Genomic DNA, 26,407 nt, shown 5'->3' on the forward strand with positions numbered 1-26,407 from the left:
CGGGGGACCATATGGGATGCCGGGATTCGAACCACTGTCCTTCTGCATGCAAGGCAAATGCCTTACCTCCATGCTATCTCTCCGGCCCCTTCCTCAACTTTAAATAAAAATTCAAAAGTGAAGGGGGCAAGTAATACTGGGATAAATAAAAAGCTAATTAATTGAAAATTGCAGGCCAATAGATAGAGCAAAAGATTTGGATACATCTTTTGCAGGCCCAATACTTCAAATTCAGTCCTTAGTACCATATGCCTTATTCTCCACCATAGCACCACCACAAAATGTGCCCCCCCCCAGCACTACCATGACTGAATAGCACTTCACCACTGCCCGCAACACTAAACTGTCGGGCTGATAATACTGGGCAGCACATCACTGTGAATGTTTCCCTGATCCAGAGACATGTCGTATAGAGTCTCCACACATAGAAGAAAAACTTTGGTTGTTGGAGCTTGTATTTTTTCTTTAAGAAAACGACATATTTGTATCAAAAATATATTTTACGTAGATCCTAAAACTAGCATTTAGATCTGATATATCAAAACCAATGGTGAGATATTGATGAAGAACACACAGCTGCTTTGTTTGCAGGGGCTCTGTGTTCAGCATCTTTTTTCGTTCTGTGTTAACCAGAGCACTTTCTGACAGTACTGCATGCCTCATCACAGCTAAGGTTCTGGAGAAATGGACAGGTGATAATGTGCTTTACTCATTCTCTAAAAACTAGGTTTCTGCTCTTTTCCTTTGAGCAGTCAAGTAGCATCAGCCTCATGACTACCAGACAGAGAATTTGATGGGTAGCATTGAAGAAAGGAAAGACTATGTCTCCTCTTTCCCCCAAGTTAGCTGATACTTCTAGAATCAGAGTCATACTTTCAACACAGAAACAGTTTTCTCATCCTCAGCACTATCGACATTTAGGACCAAGTGTCTCGGTTGTGGAAGCTATTTCCATGTGCTGGAAGGTTTTTAGTATCATCCCTATTCTCAATCCTCTTAAAATGCTCTGGACACTCCATGTTCTCAGTCAAAGTTATCAAAAGTATCTTGCTGGGAAGATGGTTTAGTCACTGTCAGGCACTCCTGAAGTAAAGGATGTCATGACAACTATAGAAAATGATTCAGACAGGACACTACTTAGTAACTTTCTACCCTTGAAAAGGCATGGGAGCTATTTTTAGGAATAATAGAATGGGTGGATGGATGGATTGGTGAGTGAATGGATGAATGGGAGGGAGGAAGGAAAGGAGAGAGGAAGGAAGGAAGGAAGGAAGGAAGGAAGGAAGGAAGGAAGGAAGGAAGGAAGGAAGGAAGGAAGGAAGGAAGGAAGGAAGGAAGGAAGGAAGGAAGGAAGGAAGGAAGGAAGGAAGGAAGGAAGGAAATTCAAGAGTATTTATGTGAGCCATTCACCTGAACATAAGAAAAGGCCCCCAGACTTTGGCCTTAGAACTTCTTTTCACTCATTACTCCCCTGGAAATCTATCTCAGCAGAAAGTAACCCCAACTGTACCCTTGACTACTGCTGTCTTCCTGGATTGTTTCAGTGAGCCCAGAGTGGGATTGTGCTATATTGCTCAGACTGGGAAAGACTGATCTAAAGCCAGCAAATCAACATTATGAGGGGGTTTGCTATGTATAAGTCATACTACTTTCATGGCATGATCTCATTTAATCCCTTTAGCTACTCTGGTAAAGAAATTTTCTTTTCCTCTTTCACCAGCGAGGAACTAGAAGCATAAATTAACATAGCTAAGTAGTAGAATGAATAGTAAACAGGTCTAAGGGGTTTGGAAGAGTAAGCAGGTCTTCTAACTTTATTAAATTAATATTTATCCCATTGTTCAAATCTAATAAATATATACTCAAAATTTAATCACTATCTACTAGAAAATATAATCAGTAACTGCTTGAAATTGTGAAGCCTATGGCATGGGAGTAAGAATCATGTTAGGAGAAACATGTATGCATGACCCTAGAGCTATGGGATACTGGAGAAGAGGAAGCCCTTAGATACATTAAACTATGACCCCCTAAGGTAATCATGCTGTCAGTCAAATAGATGCTAAGGGTTTAACCCATGCCAGGACCTCTATACACCCATTGAGACAGACATAGTTCCTGCCCCATGGAACTTGTAGTCTAATAAAGCAATAATTTAGAAATAAAGGAATAGTATATCACAGCAAAACTGTAAAGTGAATGAGCAGCAAGATGAGACATAGTATTTGAGTGAAAGGAGAATAGGTAGCTTAGGAAGTTGACTTTCTTATGGATGTCTCCCATAACAAAAAAAATGTTAGTTTTTCTCCTTGAATAACTAGCCTAGCATACATGCTTCTAAATTTTGATTGTTTAGAATGACCTTTATGATTATTCTGTATGACATCAGAGTCTAAAATAGTTTAGTCAGTATATTAGCTTCCTTTTTGCTTTTGTAGCAAATAGTCACAAACTCAGTGGTTCAGAACAATACCAGTTTGTTACCTTAAAGGTCAGACTTCAGAATATCAGCAAAATGATATTCCTTTTGGAAACTATAAAGAAGAAATTTTCTGGACCTTTCTTCTGGAATCCACTTGCATTTCTTGAGTTGTGGTACTGTGCTTTCTTCATCGTCAGAAACAACCTCTTTTTATCTTGCTTTCCATCCCTCCTCCATTTCTTCTCTTTTTCTCACTTGCTTCCCTTACAATGATATGGACCCATCTATGTAACCTAGAATAATTCACCCATTTTAAAGATTCCTTGCCTTCATCAAATTTCCAAAGTTCTTTTTTTTCCTCACATAAGGTAACAACACATTCAATGCCAGATAACCCTTAATGATCAAAATTCAGTCACACAGTAAGCTATGCATATTCTTGTTTTATTTTGCAGATGAAAAACTTTAGTTGAATTTATTACCCTATAATCATGCTTGGCTAAAGCTTTATAACTTGGCTATCCCATAAAGGACTGTAGTATATTCATAGACTCTCGTAGAAAAGAGATAAATAGCATCATAATAGTATAGCACAAGCCCCTGTAAGCTTAATTTTATTTTCTGCATTGGGCTTCCTATATTAGCCTTAAAGTTGTAGCAAAAAAGTATTAAGTTCACTGTTTTCACTGGACCAGGAAGGAAGGGAGGGAGGGAGGGAGGGAGGGAGAGAGGGAGGGAGGGAGGGAGGGAGGGAGGAAAGGGTGGCAGGGAGGGAAGGAAAGGTGGGAGGGAGGGAGGAAGGAAATGCTCATCATAATGTTTATGCCTTTGACAAATTGTTTTATTTATTATTTTATAAGCACTTTTGTTTACACAGTTACCATGATCATTTTTAGCTCAGTGCCTGATACAGTAGATGCTTCTTTAAAATTCTTTTCTACAAGATAAATGTCAGCTTCTTATGAATGTTTCTGTGCATAGCTTCTGTAAGACTGAAGATGCTGAGCGATATTTAAAGCTTTTTTAAATTGTTTTGTTTTGTGGCAATACAAGGATGGAAGCTAGAGCATCACACATACATGATGTTATATTTTCTCCTTCACTAGCACTAAATTTTCCTTTAATATGTGCTTATCTCTGCATTTGCACATGATTATCTGTATTTGGAACTTCTGATATGCTTTCTGTGTTGACATGTTGTTAGCATTATCAGTCTTTGGTATGAGTTTCTAAATAGTTAATTTCATGATTACTGGTAATAATATGAGTAAGAAGAAAGGCAAAAATGTAACTGTAAGCTTTTTTATTTTTAAGTGGGGTGGGGTGGGGATGTCACACCCTGAATTGATCAGGGCTTACCCTTGACTCTAAATTCAGGGATCAATCCTGGCAGGACTTAAAGGAACATATGGTATTCCAGGGATCAAATTCAGGTCAACCATGTGCAAGACAAGTGCCCTTTCAGCTGTTTTATCACTCAAGCCCTGAAAACTTCTTTATTTTATTTTATTCATTGAGCTTCTATATTAGCCTTAAAGATGTAGCACAAAAGTAATAAGTTCACTGTTTTCACTTTAAAAGAGGGATGCTTTCTCTTGGAGCACTGTTTTTAAGGACCCAGGTTCTTAACGCGTATCATAAAGCATTTACTTTGCTTCTAGTGGCCAAGGACGTCAATATTCTTTTTGATGAATTAGAAACTGTAAACACTCCTTGCAAAGATGACGATTCCCTTCTTCACCCTGGAAACCTGACCAGTACTTCAGAGGATGTTAGCAGATTGGAAGCAGAGGGAGAGGTAAGACTCTGATTTCTTAAAAATAATGTTCTAGAGGTAGAGGAGAAGGTTTTGTAAATCACAGAATATCAAGAAATAAAATATTTTTTAAAAACCCTTAGCCCATGTAGTCTCCCCACCCCCATCTTCAGGTACTTCCTGAAGCCCTAGTAGACAAATCATGCCCCACAAAAGCCACAGTATCAGCAGTGGTGCTTGGAATTGGACAACTCAAAAAATTTTAATACTATCACCCCCATAGGAATACACCAATTTAGATGCCAATGTCTATGTCAAGCCACCTAATGTTGAGAAACAAAAGAAGTAATAGAATGATCAACTAGCAACAAGCACTTAATAAAGCTCTGACAATGACTTAATGATTTCACTGTGTGATATAATAATTTTCATAAATTTTCTTAGTTTTGTACTCTTTTTTTAATCTTTTTACTTTCTTTTTTTCCCCAATAATCTCACTCCCACTTACTTACCTGGAAGCTAAATTTTGATCAACTATGTCAACTTTGGACCTTTAAATACAGTAATATATATACAAATATATATACAAATTTAAATACAAAAAATCCCAGCCCATAAAGCTGTAACTCTGATCCATCTTCAGAGCACTGTGCTGTCTGGAGCCTCTCATTTTCCATCAGCTTCCAGATATAAAAAAACTTATTGGAGTTGTAAAAGGACCCATCTGCTCAGATGTCATCTTGGAAAACAAAGTATTTGGTTAGAAGCATTTGCTATTAAAAATAGCTCAGATTATATAGAGTGGAGTTCAGTAGCTTCCAGGTCTGTGCATTGGTACTAGATAAAAGGAACACAGAATCATTTATTTACTGCCTATTTATAAATGTGTTTTCTTTTAATTGTTCAAGAGTCAGTTAGCCACTGAAGGATGACAACTTTGATAAAGGAAAACTGCTTATATTTAACAGTCTCCCCATATTTAACTAAAACAGTACATACTGGACTGGAGAGATAATATATCGGATAGGGTATTTGTCTTACACATGAATAACCTGGGCTCTATACACATCATCCCATATGGTCCCTTAGCACTATGAGGATTAATTCTTGAGTGCAGAGTCAGGAGTAACCCCTGAGCACAGCTTGGTGTGGCTAAAACAAAAACAATCAAAAAAACTTTCACCATATACAACTTTTATTTATTATTCATTTTTTAAATATTAGTCACCATGATTTACAATATTTTTAACAATAGAATTCTATGCATACAAGGTTCCAACCTTGCATCCTTCACCAGAGTGACTGTTTCCCTTCAACATTGCCTCAGGGTTCTACCCCCACTCCAACCATCTCCTTGCCATAATAAGCTCAGGTCAGTAGAACTCAAGCTCTGTGGCCTTTGGCCATCTGTTATTTTTTATTATACTTCGTTATATCCTAGATGAGAGAGATAATTTCATATTCGTCCCTTTCCTTGTACCTGACTTTACTCAACATGATATTTTCCAGACCCATCACTATATCAGCAAATTGCATGACTTCATCTTTCCTTAGAGTAAAGTAATATTCCAGTTTCTTTATTTAGTCATCTGTTCTTGGCAATGTGAGCTGGTTCCAGATTTGGGCTATGGGAAATAGTGCTGCAGTGAACATAGGGACAGAGATGTCATTCAACTTCAAAATCATTTGGAGACCATAATGTTTAATGAGAAGGGCCATTGCCTCCCAAAGCCTCATCCCTTCCATTTAACTCATGGCTGAATCTTCTGAGTCCTCATAGAAGCCCTGGTTTTGCAGTGAGTGTTACTGTATTCCATCTGTACCGTCATGTTTGTGTTGCTTAGCAAGAATGTTTGGTTCAGTTAGACATTGGAGTTGCCTCATAAAGCTAGCCCAAAAAATAAAGTAGAAAAAGAATTGTCTGGTGTACTTGTTTCGCTTCTTGTCAGACATGTTTACCTTCATTTTTTTGCTACTGTTTCATACTGTGGCCTAGAGAAAAGGCCCTCCCACTCCATTCCACTTCTAGGCTTCTAAACATCTATTTGACATCTATATGCCTGATCAACATGGCTTCATTGTGTTCAGCTTGCAATTGATCTCTTACATTCAATACTCATCCTACTCCTACTTTCCTTCCATGTTATACAGTGTTGATTACAGGAAGCCTCTGGATCCTTATGGATGAGATAGTTACTTAAATTTTGTCTATGTAAACTCTGTAAAATAGGGTTTATAACTTGTATGTAATTCATGAAGCTTAATGACAAATGAACAATCTTTTTGTGTGTTTGTTTTGGGAACACACTTGGCTGTGCTCTACACATAGACAGTACTCGGGCAGCACTGGGGACCATTTGGGATACCGGGATAGAACCTAGATCTGTTATGTGCAAGACAAGTGCCCTACCTGCTGCACCATCACTCCAACCCCTAAAATGACCCAGATTGACCCAACTTTTGCAGTAGAATGTAATTTTTCAAATGATGACTTCTACTTATTTGTTGACAACTAACTCTAAGTGTTTTTTTAATGAATGGAAAAATTAGTATTTGCATATATACTAGTACTACAATACAAAGCTACTTACAATACTATGCCTATACCCTTAAAGTTATTCCATCCTTCTAAATTTTTGTTTTTAAATCTGATGCTCTAAAAAGTTGTATGATCAGCATGCCTTTTAAGATTTGTTTTTCTCTTTGGAAAAATGGTAATAACACTTTCATTAATTTCTTGTTTATGTCAATACTGTGTAAGATTGTATAAAGTAAATTTCTTATTACTTTCAAATGCAGATTTAGTCAATTTATTCTCATTGCTGTGTAATATTCTATATTACTTTATTATAATTTTTGCTTATTTGCCTGTCTATGAAAATTGAAAGTATTTATATTTAATTTTTCTGCTCTTATGACCAGTGTTCATATACCTGTCTCCTAGTTTCCTTATCAAGAATTAACTTTGATTTCTATTATTTATATTTAATTTTACAAGATAATTGTATTTTCCAGAGTATCTAAATTCTCACCCTTACCTACTGAATAGAAACATTTGAATTTGCTCTACATTTTTGCCAGTACTTGATATTTTTATTATAATCTTTGCTCTTCTGACTCAGTGCTTTTTTTAAAATTTTTATTGTGGTAAAATTCTCTCATTTATAATTTCACCAGCAAAAATATTATTTTGAAGAAACAAGAGGAAAACTGTATTTTAATTTCCCTTTGAAATTATTCACTTTGGGCCCAGTATTTTGAATATCTCCAACCGGTCATTTCTCTCTATTTATAGACTGTACCAGAAAAACACAAATCAAATGGCCTTTACTTCAGAGATGGAAAGTGTCGAATTGACTACATTCTTGTATACAGAAAATCCAGCCCCCAGACTGAAAAGAGAGAAGTATTTGAAAGAAATATAAGAGCAGAAGGGTTACAAATGGAGAAAGAGGTAAATAGTTTTCTTGGATGAGAAATAAACATAAATATACATATTCATATCAAGAGGCAATTTGAAAAATAAATCATTCGTATTTTCACTAACATTTCATTTTGTCAGAGTATGCCAATCTGCAGTGTTTGGAAAAATGTTTCAGCAATTAAATCTCACAGCACAGTTTGCCTCTGAGAGCATTTTTATGCAAAATGTTTCTGTGAAAATCAAAACACTATTCCCATGAAATGGATTGTTTCAAAGTATTACCATTTTTTAAAATAATTTTTCATTGCAGCAATGTTGAAATATAATATTTTGTAAGTTTTGTGTGTAAGGCATTAACTTAAGATCTGCATATACTTACTACATCATCACCACCAACAGAGTATTGTTTCTGTCCATATCTTTGGTTTTTCTATTTTTTTTATCCAACCCTCTTCCCCTCCTACCTCCACTCCACTCTACATTCTTTATCTGAGTGAGAATTTAGTTTGTAAATGTTCTATTTGTTCACTTTTGTGGTTTCTTTTATCTTCCACATTTGAGTAAAATCTTCCAGTATTTGTCTTTATTCTTATAACTTAGCATCATAGTCACCAGGTCTATTCATCTTGTCACAGATAGCAATTTTTTAATTTTTTGTAGTTGTGGAGGTAATTCACTTTATTTATCCAAAGTGGACACTGAAGTACTTTAATATCTTGTCTACTATAACTAGTGCTGCAGTGAACAAGATGCTCATATGAATTTTTTAATTTGGACTTAAAAATTATTTTGGACAGGAGTTATATTATAACAGGTAAGGCACTTGTCTTGCAAAGCAAACCCAAATTCCATCCACAGCATCCATACAGTCCCCTGAGCATTACCAAGAGCAATCCTTAAGCACAGAGACCTGAGCACTGCTGGGTATGGCCAAAATAAAATAAAAACAGAAAAAAAAAACATTATTTAGATAAATTCCCAGAAGTGCACTAGCTGAATCACAATATTTTCTATTCTTAAGTTTTTGTTGTTTTGGAGTTTTGGGGCACTCTCCACTTAATAGCGCTTAGGGATTACTCCTGGCTCTGTGCTCACTGTTTGCTCCTTTACTCAGAGGACCATAGCTAGTTCTAGAGCTTGAACTTTGGTTGGTCATCACAAGGCAAACGTCTAATGTCTTAGCTCCTGGTATGTCTCTTACCCACAATATACCAAAACTTCCTTTTCTTCCTCATCATTGCTGACACCTTACTTTTTGTCTTTTTTTTAATCAACATTTTGTTTTTTATAAAATAGTTATAATAGTATAATAGTGTTTTTGTTAACATTCGGAGTATACAACTTGCATTTGCTTTTGAAAATAACATTCTAGGGGCCGGGGTGATTGTGGCTGACCCAGGACGTACCTGTGTTCAAGCCCCCAGTGTCCCATATGGTCCCCCAAGCCAGGAGTGGTTTCTGAGACATAACCCCTGAGTGTCACCGGGTGTGACCCAAAAACCAAAAAGAAAATAAAAATAACATTCTGAAAATGAGGTGAAAGGGCCTCTCATTTGCACTTCTCTAATCACAAGTGACACAATAAATATCTATTTATGTATATATCATCTCTAGTATGTCTGATATTCAAAATTGAATTGTCTATATAAATATTTTGGATTCATTTTTATAATTGTGCTCTTTGATATTTAGATATGCAAGTTCTCTGATTTGGGGTTGTGTTTTTCATTTATTGGATCCATGAACTGTAAAGATCCTCTTCTATTCTAAATGAGTTACCATTCATTTTCATCTTTTTCCCCCTGCAGAAGTTTTTCAGTTTCATGTAGTACTACTGTAGTACTGTAGTACATGTAGTACTACAGTAGTACTATCTGATTATATATTTTTACTTTTTTTTCCTTTGCTATTAGAATTAAATCCACAAAGACAACTCTCCCACTTCTAGGTTCTTCTCTTTTTAAAGATTTAACAGTTTTATCTGATTTTCAACATCTCATTCTTCTATGAGTTCTGAACTTTGTTCAGAATTAAGTAAAAATTTAATTATTCCCTCAAGGGAGGTTACTTTTTATTTGCATTTAAAAATATAAAATATATAATATAAAATAAAAAACATAAAATGAACTTAGAGAGACCACCAGAAGAGACCTTAAACAGTTGAAACTTAAAAAAATGAGTATAGCATCAAGAGACATTCAGCTTGTGTGCATTTTATTTTAGTCCAAGTTTTAGATTTCAAAAATTCCTTTGTCTGTATTTTCTTCTTCAATTCTCTTCTTCTGACATGGGAAATTTTAAAGAAGCCATAGTAATCAAGGTATTGTGCTAGCCAAGGAACTGTTAAGAATTGGAAAGATGAAACCATGAAATTTTCTTATACATGGTTGTACATGGAATCAATTATGCTGAGTGAAATAAGTCAGAGGGAGAGAGATAGACACAGAATAGTATCGCTCATTTATGGATTTTAAGAAAAATAAAAGACATTACTGTAATAAGGCCCAGAGACAACAAGTTTGGGCTGGGAGGGCCAGAAGGACCAGCTCACAATTTGAAGCTCACCACAAAGAGTGGTGAATGCTGTTAGGGAAATAAATACACTAACAACTAACATGACAATGTTAAAGAATGAAAGAAGTAGAATGCCTGTTGAGATACAGGCAGGGGCAAGAGAGGGGGGGGGGGGCCATTGGTGGTGAGAATGGTGCACTGGTGAAAGGGGGATATTCTGTTTATGACTGAAACCCAAGTATGAACATGCTTGTAATCATGGTGCTTAAATAAATGTTTATATTTTTTAAAAATTCATAATGGGCTTGTCATATACCCAGAAATATACATATTTATAGAACTTGGTCATGTGGACCAAATTACATAGCTCTTTTCAAGTTTCCCTATGAAGAAGGTGTGGAGTTGTTGACTGTTGGTAAGTAAATGGTCTCCTGGCCCACCCATTTCAACCTGTGTATGTGTGGAGATTTTTCCCACATCACCAGCAAGAAATTCTCAGACACCAGCAGTGTATCTGAGAATTCAATGCTGACACTACCTAGAATGAAGAAGTGTGAGATTCCAGATTCAGATAAAATTCCACCTCCCCATTCTATATTCACACATCACCTACTAAGCCAGGTAATTATGGGTGTTTTGACTGAGTAGCTATAAAGCTATATTTCTCATACTCAGCTCCTTTCTAGTGTTCAGTTAATATGCTAGAGTAGTTCTCAGGGCTTAGGAAACATTTTATTCAGAAACTCTTGAGATTATGATAGAAGGATATAACTTGGGGACAGCAGATGTGAGAGAGGCATAGAACCAGGTGTGAGGAAAGGACAGACCACTCCTTCTGCATTTATTTGTACTTATTATTACCCAGAAGTTCTCTTAACTCTGTCTTTTGAGGCTTTGATGCAGGCAGTATTGTGGAGGAATGATTGCAATTACTTGGTAGTTGATTTAGCCTCCATGCCCTAACCCTTCTCCAGAGGTTGGCAGGTAGCTTTGTGAGTTCCCACCCTCTATTCATGGTTGTTTCTCTTGGCAGCCAACGTCCATCCATAGGATACTTCCAGAAATTACATATGGATACTTTTATCACTCTCTGCACTGACGGAATGACTAGAAGGCTTGAGTCATGAGTCAGAAGCTTGGCATAAAAACAATGAGAAATAGGGTTTGGCTCTTTGAACAAATATACCAGGGACTCAAATGACTTTGTTTTTTTCAGTGCTGGTTTTTGTAATGTGAATAAGAAAAATAAAAATTCAATTTTGATCATGGTCACTGTCTCAGTGGTATGTGTGGTGGTGTGTGTTTTCCATGTTTACATAGGTTTTTCACTCAATTTTCTGGTTTTTCTCACATCTTGATGATGTGCACATGAAATTCATTCTTATGTCAAATTGGCCCAGCTAGTTTGTGTGTGTGGATGTGAATGTATGTATGATTGTGCGGTTGTGAATGCATGTGTATGAGTAGCTGTATGTATACTAAACTATGAGGAAGTATTTGAATGTGCAATATGAGTATGTGTGAATGAAAGAGTGTATATGAGTGATTGTGAATGTGTGTGAGGTTGTGTGAATATATGAGTACATATGTGAATGTGAGATTTGGGAAGGTGAATGTGTGTATGAGTGCATTTGCGTATGGGAATAAATGTGTGTGAAATTGTATGAGAACAATGAAGTAAATGCATATATGAGTGCATTTTTGAATGGGATTGAGTGTGTGATGAGTGTGTTGAATGTGTATAAGTGCATATGTGAATGTGTGAGTGTTCACTGACATGGAAAAGTATCCTGTCCAAGGGTGATTTCAGTCTAGAAGATACCCTTAAATTTGAACTAAAATCCAGAGATATAATGCAGGTATTAAGGTGATTGTCTTGTATAACAACCCTTGCTTAACTATTGTACCCCAAACTGCCAGAAGTAATCTCTGAACCTAGAACCAGGAGTAAAACCTGTTCCTGACAGGTGTGGGTTTCCCTTACCATTAGTTTTATACCTTACCATTAGTTTTATATATATGTATATTATTTATATATATTAAATATACATATTTAATCTCTGAACTGGAATAAATTATTTATTTATTTAATTTTGGTTTTTGGGTCATACCCGGCAGCGCTCAGCAGTTACTATATGGGGTTACTCCTGGCTCTATGCTCAGCAATCGCTCCTGGCAGGCTCGGGGGACCATATGGGATGTCAGGATTTGAACCACTGTCTGTACTACCTCCATGCTATTTCTCCGGCCCCTGGAATAAATAATTTAGAAGAATGATAAAATGAAGTAACAAATACAAACTATTAGAAGTACTGTGGTTCTTTAAAGTTTTGGGATATTTTTGTGATAAAATAAAAGCTGTAAGGACCTACGTATTTTGTGTGTGTGTGTGTGTGTGTGTGTGTGTGTGTGTGTGTGTGTGTGTGTGTGTGTGTATGGTTTTTGGGTCACACCCGGCAGTGCTCAGCAGTTACTCCTGGCTCTGCACTCTGAAATCACTCCTAGCTGGCTCAGGGGTGCCAAGATTCAAACCTCCTTTCGTCCTGGGTTGGCTGCATACAAGGCAAACATTCTACCACTGTGCTATCTCTCCAGCCATGACCTACGCATTCTTTACAACACTTAGCCAATGTCACACTGGTTTCATGTCCTTTCACTGAAAGTCAGAGTCTCCAAAAACCATTGTGTTAGTGAGAACTTACTATATCTGTATTTTTAGAAAGTGCAATATTCATGAGAATATAATGTCATTGAAAGTGTTAGTCTCTGTGCTCCTAGGAGCTAAGAGGAAAAATATTTGAAGTCAGGCTTCTCAGTTTTCTTTGCCAGGAGCCCACTGCATGTTGGTCTCTCAACACTGTAGATTAATGGGCTTATTTTTCGGATTAGTTAGACTGACCCAAGTTCTGAGCATTTATACAGTGGACATATTCTACTTCTGGAATGTCTTCAAAGGATAAGTAGAAAGAATTAGACTTAGACATGTGTGGTCTTAAGAAAACAGGTTATTATGTAAAAAAATAACTGGAATCAGATTAGCAAAAAAATATCTTCATTGGCAATTACATGGACCGGTAACTAGGATTAATATGTTTTCTTTTCTACTTTTAATTTCCAGAAAAAAAATATTTTAGTTTTCAGAAAAAATATTTCTTTTATTCTTTGAACTTATCATTAATCAATGTCTTATAATTTGAACCCTTACTGAGACAATTTGTATTATTTTTTAACATTAATACTTTTTACTTAATAGTAATAAAATACTACTTTTATTTCTTAACAATGATTTCTTCTTCTTTGCGGCTAGGGTTTATGGCTTAGATTGCCTTACTTATGTGAGACTTAGGTTCAATCTTTGGCACTGCAAAAAATAGCTTAAAAATTTAATCTTGGGCCGGAGGGATAGCATGAAGGAAAGGTGTTTGCCTTTCATGCAGAAGGATGGTGGTTTGAATCCCGGCATCCCATATGGTCCCCGAGCCTGCCGGAAGTGATTTCTGAGCATAGAGCCAGGTGTGACCCCTGAGTACTGCCGGGTGTGACCCAAAAACCAAAAATAAAATTTAATCTACAGTTTGATACAACTTAGATGCAACTTGGGTTATCATGTTAAGAGAAATAGGCCAGAGGAAGAAAGACAAATACTAGATAATCTCGCTCATATGCAGTAAATAGAAAGGAAAAATAAATAAATAGATTATTAAAGACCAGCCTTGAACCATCAGTATCAATCAGTTGATCCAGGGACTTGGAGAAAAGGGAAGGAATGAATCAGAGGTGAAGTTTGGGGAGTATAGGTAGGTCATTAGTACTTTGATGATGTAAAGGTGCAATAACTTTGTACATCAAAACCATATATGCCACTAACTTCCAATCACATTGTGTAAACTATAATAAAATTTTTTTTCAAAAATGTGCTGCTTCATTTTTAATCTTTCCCTAAGTTCTAGCTTTTATATTTTTAGCTTTTTTGTTTCAAAATTTTTACACAAAGAAATAATTATCTGAGTTGTTACTTGCTCCTAAGTAATGAAAGTCCTTCAACTGATCTATGTTTGCTAGTTCAAGCTTTCATTACCATCAACCTCAAATAGATACCTTTTCTTTTTTTTTGTACTTCTATTCTTCAATTTATCAACATATCTGTTTAAAGCATTATTTTTAACTTTATTTTTAGATCTACAAAGAATACTATTACTTTTACTTACAATAATTTTTATTAAATTTTTTTCTTTATTTAAACATCTTCATTACATAAATGATTGTGATTAGGTTTCAGTCATGTAAAGAACACCCACCCTTTCACCAGTGCAACATTCCCACCACCAGTGTCCCAAATCTCCCTCCATCCCACGCTACCCCCAATTGTACTCCAGACAGGCTTTCCAGTTCCCTCATTCATTCACATGATTATGGTAGTTCTCTGTGTAGTTATTTCTATAGCTGCACTCATCACTCTTTGTGGTGACCTTCATGAAGTGAGCTGGAAGTTCCAGCCCTCCTCTGATTGTCTCTGAGGATTTTTGCAAAAATGACTTTTATTTTTCTTAAAACCCATAGATGAGTGAGACTATTCTGCATCTCTCTCTCTCCATCTGACTTATTTCACTCAGCATGATAGATTCCATGTACATCCATGTATAGTAAAATTTCATGACTTCATCTCTCCTGATGGTTGCATAATATTCCATTGTGTATATGTAACATAGTTTCTTTAGCCATTCGTCTGTTGAAGGGCATCTTGGTTGTTTCCAGAGCCTGGCTATCGTGAATAGTGCTGCAATAAATATAGGTGTGAGAAAGGGGTTTTGGTATTGTATTCTTGTGTTCCTAGGGTATATCCCTAGGAGTGGAATAGCTGGGTCGAATGGAAGCTCAATTTCCAGATTTTGGAGGAATCTCCATATGGCTTTCCATTGAGGTTGGACTAGACAGCATTCCCACCAGCAGTGGATAAGAGTTCCTTTCTCTCCACATCCCTGCCAGTACTGATTGTTCTCATTCTTTATGATGTGTGCCAATATCTGTGGTGTGAGGTGGTATCTCATCATTGTTTTGATTTGCATCTCCCTGATTATCAGTGACGAGGAGCATTTTTTCATGTGCCTTTTGGCCATTTGTATTTCTTTTTTATCAAAGTGTCTATTCATTTCTTCTCCCCATTTTTTGATGGGATTAGATGGTTTTTTCTTGTAAAGTTCTGTCAGTGTCCTGTATATTTTGGATATTAGCCCCTTATTTGATGGGTGTTGGGTGAATAGTTTCTCCCCCTCGGTGGGTGACTCTTGTATCTTGGGCACTATTTCTTTTGGGGTGCAGAAGCTTCTCAGTTTAATGTATTCCCATCTGTTGATCTCTGCTTCCACTTGTTTGGAAAGTGCAGTTTTCTCCTTGAAGATGCCTTTAGTCTCAATATCATGGAGTGTTTTACCGACATGTTGTTCTAAATACCTTATGGTATCAGATCTGATACCAAGGTTTTTAATCCATTTGGATTTTACCTTCGTACATGATATTAACTGGGGGGGGGTATGTTCACTTTTTTGCAAGTGGCTAACCAGTTCTGCCAGCACCACTTGTTGAAGAGGTTTTCCCTGCTCCACTTAGGATTTCTTGCTTCTTTGTCAAAAATTAGGTAATTGTATGTCTGGGGGATAATGTCTGAGAACTCAAGCCTATTCCACTGATCTGAGGGTCCAATACCTTGCTGTTTTGATAACTATTGCTTTGTAGTACAGTTTAAAGTTGGGGAAAGTAATGTCTCCCATTTTACTTTTCCCTAGCAGTGCTTTAGCTATTCGAGGGTGTTTATTGTTCCAGATGAACTTCATAAGTGGTTGATCCACTTCTTTGAAGAATGTCATGGGTATTTTTAAGGGGATCACATTAAATCTGTATAATGGTTTGGGGAGTATTGCCATTTTAATGATATTAATCCTGCCAATCCATGAGCAGGGTATGTGTTTCCATTTCCATGTGTCCTCTCTTATTTCTTGGAGCAGGGCTTTATAGTTTTCTTTGTATAGGTCCTTATGTCTTTGGTCAAGTTGACTCCAAGATATTTGAGTTTCTGTGGCACTATTATGAATGGGATTGCCTTCCTGACATCCATCTCTTCCCTATCATTATTGGTGTATATAAAGGCCATTGATTTCTGTGTGTTAATTTTGTAGCCTGTCACCTTGCTATATGAATCTATTGTTTCTAGAAGCTTTTTGGTAGAGTCTTTAGGGTTTTCTAAGTAGAATATGTCGTCTGTAAACAATGAGAGCTTGACACCATCCTTTCTGGATTCCTTTGATATCTTTTTCTTGCTTAATCGCTATAGCGAGTTACTCCAGTGCTATGTTGAAGAGGAGTGGTGAGAGAGGACAGTCTAGTCTTGTACCAGAATTTAGAGGAAATGCTTTCAGTTTTTCTCCATTGAGGACAATATTTGCCTCTGGCTTGTGGTAGATGGCTTTAACTAGATTGAAAAGGTTCCTTCCATTCCCATCTTGCTGAGAGTTTTGATCAAAAATGGGTGTTGGACCTTATCAAATGCTTTCTCTGCGTCTATTGATATGATCATGTGATTTTTATTTTTCTTCTTGTTGATGTTGTGTATAATGTTGATATATTTATGGATGTTAAACCATCCTTGCATTACTGGGATGAAACCTACTAGGTCGTAGTGTATGATCTTCTTGATGATGCATTGGATCCTATTTGCCAGGATTTTGTTGAAGATAATTGCATCAGCATTCATCAGGGATATTGGTCTGTAATTTTCTTTTTTGGCAGCATCTCTGTCTGGTTTTAGTATCAAGATGATGGTGGCTTCATAAAAGTTGTTTGGGAGTGTTCCTGTTTTTTTCAATTTCGTGGAAGAGCCTGGCTAGGATTGGTAATAGCTCCTCTTGAAAGACTTAAAAAATTTAATTTAGAAATCCATTTGGGCCTGGGCTTTTGTTTTTGGGCAGATGTTTGATTACAGTTTCAATTTCCTCAGTAGTGATGGGGGTGTTTAGATATGCTACATCCTCCTTACTTAAATGTGGAAGGTTATAAATGTCCAAGAATGTTTCCATTTCTTCTAGGTTCTCATGTTTAGTAGCATAAAGTTTCTCAAAGTAGTCTCTGATTACCCTTTGGATCTCTGCAATATGTCATGATCTCCCCATTTTCCTGTCTAATACAGGTTATCAGATTTCTCTCTCTCTTTCTTTGTGAGTTTTGCCAATGGTCTATCAATCTTGTTTATTTTTCAAAGAAACAACTTCTGTTTTCGTTGATCTTTCGGATGGTTTTTCGGTTTTCCACTTCATTGAGTTCTGCTTTCAGCTTTGTTTTTTCCTTCTGTCTCCCTATTTTTGGTTCCTTTTGTTGGTCATTTTCTAATTTTTTTAGCTGCTTCTTTAAGTTATTCAGGTATGCCCCTTCTTCCTTCCTGATGTGTACTTGCAAAGCTATAACTTTTCCTCTCAGGACCGCTTTTGCTGTGTCCCATAGATTCTGGCAGTTTGTGTCTTCATTATCATTTGTTTCCAGGAAAGTTTTGATTACCTTTTTGATTTCATCTTGGACCCACTGCTTGTTCAGTAGCAGGGTGTTTAATTTCCAGTTGTTAAAGTTTTTCTTCTGTGTGGCTTTGTAGTTCACATCTAATTTCAGAGTCCTGTGGTCAGCAAAGGTAGCCTGCAAGATTTCTATTTTCTTGATTTTATGGAGGTATGTTTTATGTGTCATCATGTAGTCTATTCTGGAGAATGACTCATGTACATTGGAGAAGAATGTGTATCCAGGTTTTTTGGGATGGAGTGTCCTGTATATATCTACTACTCCTCTTTCTTCCATAACTCTTTTCAGGGCTTGTGTGGTTTTGTTGGGTTTTAGTCTGGTTGACCTATCAAGTGTTGATAGGGCCATGTTGAGGTCTCCCACAATTATTGTGTTATTATTGATGTCTTCTTTGAGATTTGTCAGTAATTGTATTAGATAATTTGCTGGTCTCTCATTGGGTGCATATATGTTTAATAGTCTGATTTCTTCCTGTTGCACATATCCCTTGATTAGTACATAGTGTTCATCTTTGTCCCTTACCACTTTTCTGAGTATAAAGTTGGCATCATCAGATATTAATATGGCCACCCCAGCTTTTTTGGGGGTGTTGTTTGCTTGGATGATTTTCCTCCAGCCTTTGATTTTGAGTCTATGTTTGTTTTGACTATTCAGATGTGTTTCTTGTAGGCAGTAGAAGGTTGGATTCATCTTTTTGACCTATTTGCCACTCAGTGCCTTTTAATTGGTGAATTTAGTCCATTGACCTTGAGGGAGATGATTGTCATAGGATTTAATGTCATCTTTGTAGATAAGTTTGCTGTGTTTGTTGGTCTCTCTTGTCTTAGAGTAGACTTCTCAGTTTTTCCTTTAAGGCTGGTTTATCATCTGTGATGTTTCTGAGCTGTTGTTTATCCATGAAGCTATGTATTCTTCCTTCAAACCTGAACGTGAGTCGTGCTGGTTGCAATATTCTCGGTGAGGCATTCATTTCATTCCATCTTGTCACAGTATCCCACCACTGTCTTCTGGCCTTGAGAGTTTCTTGTGACATGTCTGCTGTAAGTCTTAGGGATGCTCCTATGAATGTAATTTCCATTTTTGATCTTGCTTCTTTCAGTATTCTATCTCTATCTGTGGGATTTGTCATTGTAACAAGGGTCTTGAGGTGTTTTTCTTTGGGTACTCTTCGGACATGCAGGATTTGATTCCATGTAGTCTTTAGTTCTGGGTATCTCTTTGATGATGTTTTTGACAGTTGATTCTTCCTGGAGATCTCCTACCTGGGTCTCTGGGACTGCAATGATTCTTATGTTGTTTCTGTTGAGTTTATCAAAGACTTCTATTTTCATCTGTTAGCATTCCTTGAGTACTTTTTCCATTGCCTGTTCATTTGTCTTAAGGTTCTTTTCCAATTTCTTCTGTTGTGTTGTGTTTTTCTGCATCACATCTTCCAGTACTCTGATTCTTTCCTCAGCTGCTGATACCCTGTTGGCGAGGCTATCCATTGAGGTTTTCAGTTGAGCTACCATGTTTTTCATATCCGTTATTTCAGTTTGGAGTTTTCTGATTTCTGTCTTTGTGTTCTCTTCAGATCAATTTATGCTTTCTTTGAGTTCTTCAAACATATTTCATATTGCTATTTTATGTTCCTTATCCGAGAGGTTAATCAAGTGGTTTGAATTTATTAGGTCATCCAAGCTTTCATCTTCATTTTCTGTGCATGGTGCTTGCCTGCGAGGTTTCCCCATTGTCATGCTTGTAGTGTGGTTTTTCCTGCATGTTGTGGTGTGGTTCATTGGTTAGAAAGAGTGCGTGGCTTTGAAGCAAAGTGAAGCATCTCTTCTGCTGCCTCTAGTTGACAGTCCTCAGAGTGAACAAAGGCACAGCAAGGTGGAGCCTCCACAGGCCAGAGAGCTCAGCTTAATGGATTGGGACCCCCACAGCCAGAATGTGCTCACTGGGCAGCTTCAAAATGCAGTTTTTTTGGGGTGCGCTCCCTAGGCCTCTTAGGAAACCTTCAGGGATTCAGAAACACAGGCAGACAGGTGCAGGAGAAGTTTCCCTTGAAGTCCTCAGAGTGAACAAAGGCACAGCAGGGCGGAGCCTCCACATGCCAGAGAGCTCAGCTTATTAGATGGGGACCCTCACAGCCAGAATGTACTCACTGGGCAGCTTCAAAATGCAGTTTTTTGGGGGTGCGCTCCCTTGGCCTCTGAGGAAACCTTCAGGGATTCAGAAGCATAGGTAGACAGGTGCAGGAGAAGTTTTCTTTTTTTTTTTTTTTTTGTTTAGATACCTTTTCTAAGTTAAATAAGATTCATCTTCTAAAGCTTCACCTTATTTTCCTTGTTCCTGAGGTAGCTTCTGGATAACTTTTTTTTCAGTTATTTCCTGACTTATAAATTAAAATCTAAAATCTTCAGGGAAGTGGTAGGCACGAACCAGCATTGTATGGTGAAATATGAAGAAAATGAGACCACACAATGAACGTATGGGGAAACACTTTCTGTCAAGTGTGCTTCAAATTTAATCTCAAAGCTAGGAGTATTTAAGGGGTAAAAACCAATCAAAGGTATTGAGAAGAATGTTGTCAATAAAACAGTACATCAAACTATGGGTGTAAGCAGTATGAATTCTGAGTTACAAAGAAGAAGGTAGTTCTCAAGGCAGTTCCTTGCAAACAAGCTTTAGATGCAAAATAAAGGATTAATGAGGATTATAAAAAAATCTAGGAATTCTATCTTCATTGGGATGGGCTCTATTATTTAGAGGTCAAATGCAAGAAAGACCTAAATCCACTAAGGTGTATTTTTCAATTTCTGGGAAAAATCAATAACCCAGAATCTGCATTCTGGCTACGCCCTTGCATCCCAGAAGCCAAGACTGCAAGGGCACTTTGAAGAGAGAGAAAAAATTATTGTCTTTGATTTGGTGCTAAAAATTATCCAGGTAAAGGGGTTTTAATTAATGCTATATTTTGCCTGTGAATATCAGAGGGGAGAATTAATTTTAAGGCCAAAAATATGAAGTGAATATAATGTCAGTACCATGACATGAATTTCAGAAATATCTCTTCAGTATTCTTCAACTCTCGATGCAGGGGTAAAGTTTCCACAGCAGGCTTTTTGAGGAAATTCGCTGGGGATATCAAGTTATTTGAAAATTCATCTGATGGGCCTACCTAATCGCCCCTTTAATGGAGTTATAGAAATTATTATCAATGACGTAGTTAGTTGGTGGGATATTGGTTGTTTTTAAAACTATTTTTCACATGCATTTTTCTTTTTTATTTTTAAATTGAATCACCCTGAATTATAGTTATTCATCAGGCATACAAGGATGTTCCAACACCAGTCCATTCACCAGCATCTACTTCTTTCCACCAGTGTCCCCAGTTTTCCTCCCACCCCTCAGCTTTCCTCAATGAAACATACTTATTTCTTCTCATTCTTTATATTCCACATCTGAAAAAGCTAATCATTTCTCTCCTGAGGACTAACTTCCCTCAGCATGGCACTCTAGGTTTATATACTTGCAGCAAATTGCATAAATTTATCTTTTCTTGTAGTTGAATAGCCCAAGAACACATGACTGGAAAGATGGTACATATAAATGATGAAATATTACTTAGCAGCATGCATTTTTAAAAGAACAGAAGTATGGGGGTCAGAGTAATAATACAGTGGTAAGGCGTTTGCCTTGCACGTGGCCAACACAGGGCAAACCCCAATTTAAATCCCAGCATCCCGTATGGTTCCCCAAGCCTGCCAGGAGCAAGTTCTGAGCACAGAGCAGGATTAACTTCTGAGTGCCGCCGCGTCTGACTCCCTTCACCAAAAAAAAAAAAAAAAAAACCTTAAAATAACAGAAGTCGGGGCCGGGCGGTGGCGCTAAAGGTAAGGTGCCTGCCTTGCCTGCGCTAGCCTTGGACGGACCGTGGTTCGATCCCCCGGTGTCCCATATGGTCCCCCAAGCCAGGAGCAACTTCTGAGCACATAGCCAGGAGTAACCCCTGAGCGTTACCGGGTGTGGCCCAAAAACCAAAAAAAAAAAAAAAAAAAAATAACAGAAGTCATGTATTTAGTGGAACTCAAGAATAAAAGGGAAAAATAGGGAAAAAGGAAAATATCCACCATATGACAAAACTATAAAAAAAAATCTTAGCCTGGAAGAACACATACATAAAATGAACTTAAAGGGCTGAACACAGGATTTGCATGTTGGAAGTCTAGGTTTGATCCCTGGCTCTGCATGTTCTCCTGAGTACAACTAGGCGTGGAGCACAAAGCGATGTATAAGGTATAGCTCCTGAGTATTGCTAGTTGTGACCCTTTAGATAAAAAGGAGGTGGGGCAAAAAGATAGTGCGTAGCATAAGGCACTTGCCTTGCCAGCAGACGCTTCACCCAATCCTCTTTAGCTCCTGGCATTGTATATGGTGTCTTTAGATTTGCCATTGGTAACTTCTGAGCACAGAGCCAGAAATTAAACCCTGATCACTGCAGGATGTGACTCCAAAAAAAATTTCTCCTTTTGACCAAAAGCATTCTGTGGATAACAATTTTTCTGTTTTTCCTTAAACTCCACCAACAAGAGCAGTAGCTTCCTTTTTGAAAATGTTTTTTATATGACCTTTCTCTCTGCCATACTTTCTGCTGCCCACAATCTAGGCCTAAGACTCTCCTAACGGGGACCCACCAGTAGTCTCTCCCTGCACCTCAATCTTTACTAGCTTAACAAGAGAAACCTTTTGTAGACTTTTCCCTGCTTACTGGGAACAGAAAATGAGAGATTTCTCTCTCCCATCACAGATCATGAACAAAAATTTCCCTGGATTAAATAATTAATACAAGTTACTGACACTAAGTTATTTGATTTAAAAACATTAGAAGCATTTTTATTTAAAACAACTGTTTCAAAAACTGCAGCAACATGGAGACACTTTGAATAGGTATTTCAGCTCGTGTAGTCACTTTGACCTTTTCAACATCAAAGAACTTGCTTCACAGCAAACTCTCAGGGGAGCTCACTTTGAATTTGTGTATAATTCAAAATGATTAAAATTTTGATCACAAGTGCGCTTCTTGAAGTATTAGCCTTTTCTTCACTAGCTGTGTGTCATGATGCCCAACAATTATGGAAAGCATTTTTCAGAGGCATAGAGGCTCCTGTTTACAAATAGGTAAAGAGAGGCTCTGAGGTTAATAGTTTGGCAGTAAGAATGTTCTTATCTCTTTTAACATTCAATGTTAAGAAGCATTAACCTGAGACTTAAACTTACAATGAAAGTGAGTTCAGGAAGCCAAATTTCCTATACATGGATGTACGTGAAATCTATTATGCTGAGTGAAATACGTCAGAAGGAGAAAGATAGATACAGAATAGTCTCACTCATCTATGGGTTTTAAGAAAAACAAAAGACATTGTAATAATGCCCAAAGACGAGAGATGAGAGCTGGAAGGACTGACTAACTCTGGATGTGAAACACACCACATAGAGTGGTGATTTTATTTTGAAAGATGATTACACTAAATATTATGACAATGTTAATGAGTGTGAGAAGTAGAATGCCTGTCTCTAATACAGGGGTTGGGAAGGAGAGAGATGGGAGGCATTGGTGATGGGAATATTGCACTAGTGAAGGGAAGTGTTATTTTTTATAACTGAAACCCATGTAATCATGGTGCTCAAAGAAAGAAAAAATTTTAAAAAAGAAAGTGAGCAGAGTCAAACTGAATCTATTAAAATGTTTGTCCCTGCCAATTAGTCAACAGCAAGTACTCAATTGGCCATGTGGGATCTTTAATATTCTGCAACTCATCTTAAATATTAACCCAGAGAAATTTTTTTCCAAATAAAGTATTGTCAAATGTAAATGATTAGCTTCTTAGTTTTCATTCATAGGGATTTTATTTATCTTTATTTTTATTCTGAAGTTTACAATGCTCTTAGTAATAGTTCTCAAGCACCTAAATCCAAAACCACACCTGTCACTTTTTTTTTAGCGGTAGTGCAATGGATAGGGCTCTGCCTTACATGCAGCTGACCAGGGTACCACATATGGTCCCTGGTACCACATATGATCCCTTGAGTCTACCAGAAATGATTCCTTATCACTTGCCTAAAACAAGCCCTGAAAACTGCCACATGAGTCCCCCAAACTAAAACAAAAAAGTAAACTTGTATTTATTAATTAACATGTTCTATAGTAGATTATTTTGTTTCTGATTTTTGGTATCCATGATTTGGGGGCCATTCTAAGTGAATTTATAGAAATATGGGGTCTCTACCAATTATTATCTGGGGTCTCTGCCAATTATTATCAATAAGCCATTGGTCAGTACATAGGTCTATGAATGCAATGCTGCAATGCTGTACCCTGTGTTGCCAAGGATACTTGGGCCATACTGGGGTACTGGAGATCTCTAGGGCCACACTTGAAGATGATCAGGGTACAATGTACTACTGAGAAACAAACCCAAGTCAAGCACATATCAAGTTTGAGCTCTAACTGCTGTACTATCCTCCAGTCCCAGTAGATATTTTATAATCCCTACCATTAGCAATAACTTTATCTTTTTCTTCCTATAAGTAGTCAAATCATGAATGGCTTATTTGACATTTATGAATAGATGCTGACACACAATCCCTATATAGAATCATGTAAAACTTGAGGGGAATTCCATATTACCATATTAATTGCAAAATAACTAGTTAGATAAACCCTATCATCTGGGTAGTTTATTCAACAGTTATATTAATGCTTTCTGGTATAAGGTATTGCTTTAAGTGCTAGAACTCTTGAAGTATGTAAAGACATATGAAGTATCAATAGATGCTAAGAATTAGGAAAGCAGGAAATACAAGAAAAACCTTTTCGTTGCATAAAAATTGGCAGAAGGCCTCCCATCCAGACAGAGAGAAGAGTAGTATGAGACTCAGAGGAGTCAGGAGCCTTTCTATGATGTTCACATAACAGCAATTTATGTCTGGTAGGCCAGTCTGGTAGGAGGTGACTGAGTAAAGGAGAGAAAGGGCAGAAATGACACAAAAAGATGGTGGAAACTAGATGCCGGAAGGCCATCAGAATCTCTGGTGAACTTGAGGTTTTGTCTGAATGACCTGGAAAGTCAGTAGACAATTTTCAGTAGAGTCATAATACTCCAGTTTCTAGTGTATTAGAGCTACTTTTGTTTCCAGATGATATTGAAAGGCAGAAGAGACATGACAGGAACAGATGCACGTTATTGCAAGAATCAGGAGAAAAGAGATGACAGGACACAGTAGGGGAGAGATTGAGAAGAGAAGCAAAAACATTTTACAAGAACTTTAGACAGATTTAATGCCTCTCAAAAACACGAATCGCAGGCACTTCATCTGCTGTTTTTCACTTTAGGAATTGAAAGAAAGGAGTTGTGATTTACAGTGAAGAGAGAGGATGTGTTAAATTTGAGGTGTCCAATGGTGGAGATGTTGAGTAGGAAAGAAGACTGTGAAATATAGAAAGAGAACTGACAAGAGACAATCCAGTGTGGCTCAAGCTTTTCCCTCCCCCTTTCAACTTTGTTTTCTTTCTGTGACTCTCCCCACCATGCAACCTAATGACACTCTAATCTCATGGTATGGCCTTCCATTTACATGATTCTTCACCTTTGGTATATCCTGAGGGCCCACTGGGAAGAGATCACATGACTCCCAATTGAAAAAACGCTGGAGAAGTTCACCAGAAGAAAACTATGGGGCATTTCAGTGTTGTTTTTCAGTCTTATACAACATTTTATTGTAGATAATCTCCCAAGATCTAGAGTTCTGATAATATAGGATGAAAAAAGATGGATCTTTTGCTTTCCTTCACATTCACTCACAAGAATAAGTGTCTGAGAGAAATGAGTCTCAGAATATTCTGAATTACTCAGACTTCTGCCTTCTCATGTTTCTTGGCCTCACCAAAATGACAGGGCTCTCACTCCAGGTATTAACACCTCTTTTTATTTCATACATGAATATACCACATTTTCCTGTTGTACTGAAGAGGACGAAAAGTGAAAACAGGACTAACCAAAGAATTTTGGAAGTAGATTTTCTTTATAATGCCCAAATTCTGGAGAACTGGTTAGCATCTATTTTAATCCTTTTGAGTTGTGATAGCAAAATATCATGGACTGGGTGGCTTGAAAATCACAGAATTTTATTTATCAGCATTCTGGAAACTAGGAATTTAAGTCCAAAATCAAGCAGCTATGTGCCTGTATAGACCTTGAAGTAAAACAAGTGATTTAGAAGAAAATCTGAGAGAGATCAAAAAAAAAAATCCAAAGAATTGAAACCCTGGACAAACTATAATGAATTCCAGATGGGTCAGACAAAGCAAATGAAAGTCAATTTAATTAGGTCATAGAAGAAATCATATAGGACTGTCTGAATTATATTTACTGTGAGTTGTAGCAGTTTCTCTATGGTTGTGAGAAATGAGCAATTTGTGTTGCTGGACAAGGAGGCCATTTGAGGAGGTAAAGTTGTATATGGGTATTTTTAAAGGAACTATCTGGCAGTGCTCAGGGCTTAATGCTAGTTTGTTTTCAGGGATCACTGTGGTGATGCTTGGGGGATGATAAATGGTGCCAAACATCAAACCATGATACATGCAAGGCAAGTGCCCTACCAATGTCCTATCTCTTCAGCTCTTCAGCTCTATTTTGAATCAGGCTTCCTTGATTTATTCTCACACCATGTTCTCACATGGTGAAGC

The 26,407-nt window shown here is 37.3% G+C and overlaps 1 protein-coding gene across 2 annotated transcripts in view; it reads left to right on the forward strand.

The window, feature by feature from the left end:
- The window catches only part of ANO4 (anoctamin 4), a 388,617-nt gene that overhangs the window by 177,727 nt on the left and 184,483 nt on the right, over nucleotides 1-26,407 (forward strand). The window contains exons 4-5 of one of the 2 annotated variants that reach the window (XM_049782805.1): nucleotides 4,066-4,220; nucleotides 7,474-7,632. In XM_049782805.1, coding sequence (XP_049638762.1) covers nucleotides 4,066-4,220; nucleotides 7,474-7,632 — 314 coding nt within the window. The remainder of the gene's footprint in view (nucleotides 1-4,065; nucleotides 4,221-7,473; nucleotides 7,633-26,407) is intronic. The other variant, XM_049782803.1, reaches the window with a different exon arrangement.

Source organism: Suncus etruscus, chromosome 11 (genome assembly GCF_024139225.1).
Source record: "Suncus etruscus isolate mSunEtr1 chromosome 11, mSunEtr1.pri.cur, whole genome shotgun sequence".
Classification (NCBI taxonomy): domain Eukaryota; kingdom Metazoa; phylum Chordata; class Mammalia; order Eulipotyphla; family Soricidae; genus Suncus; species Suncus etruscus.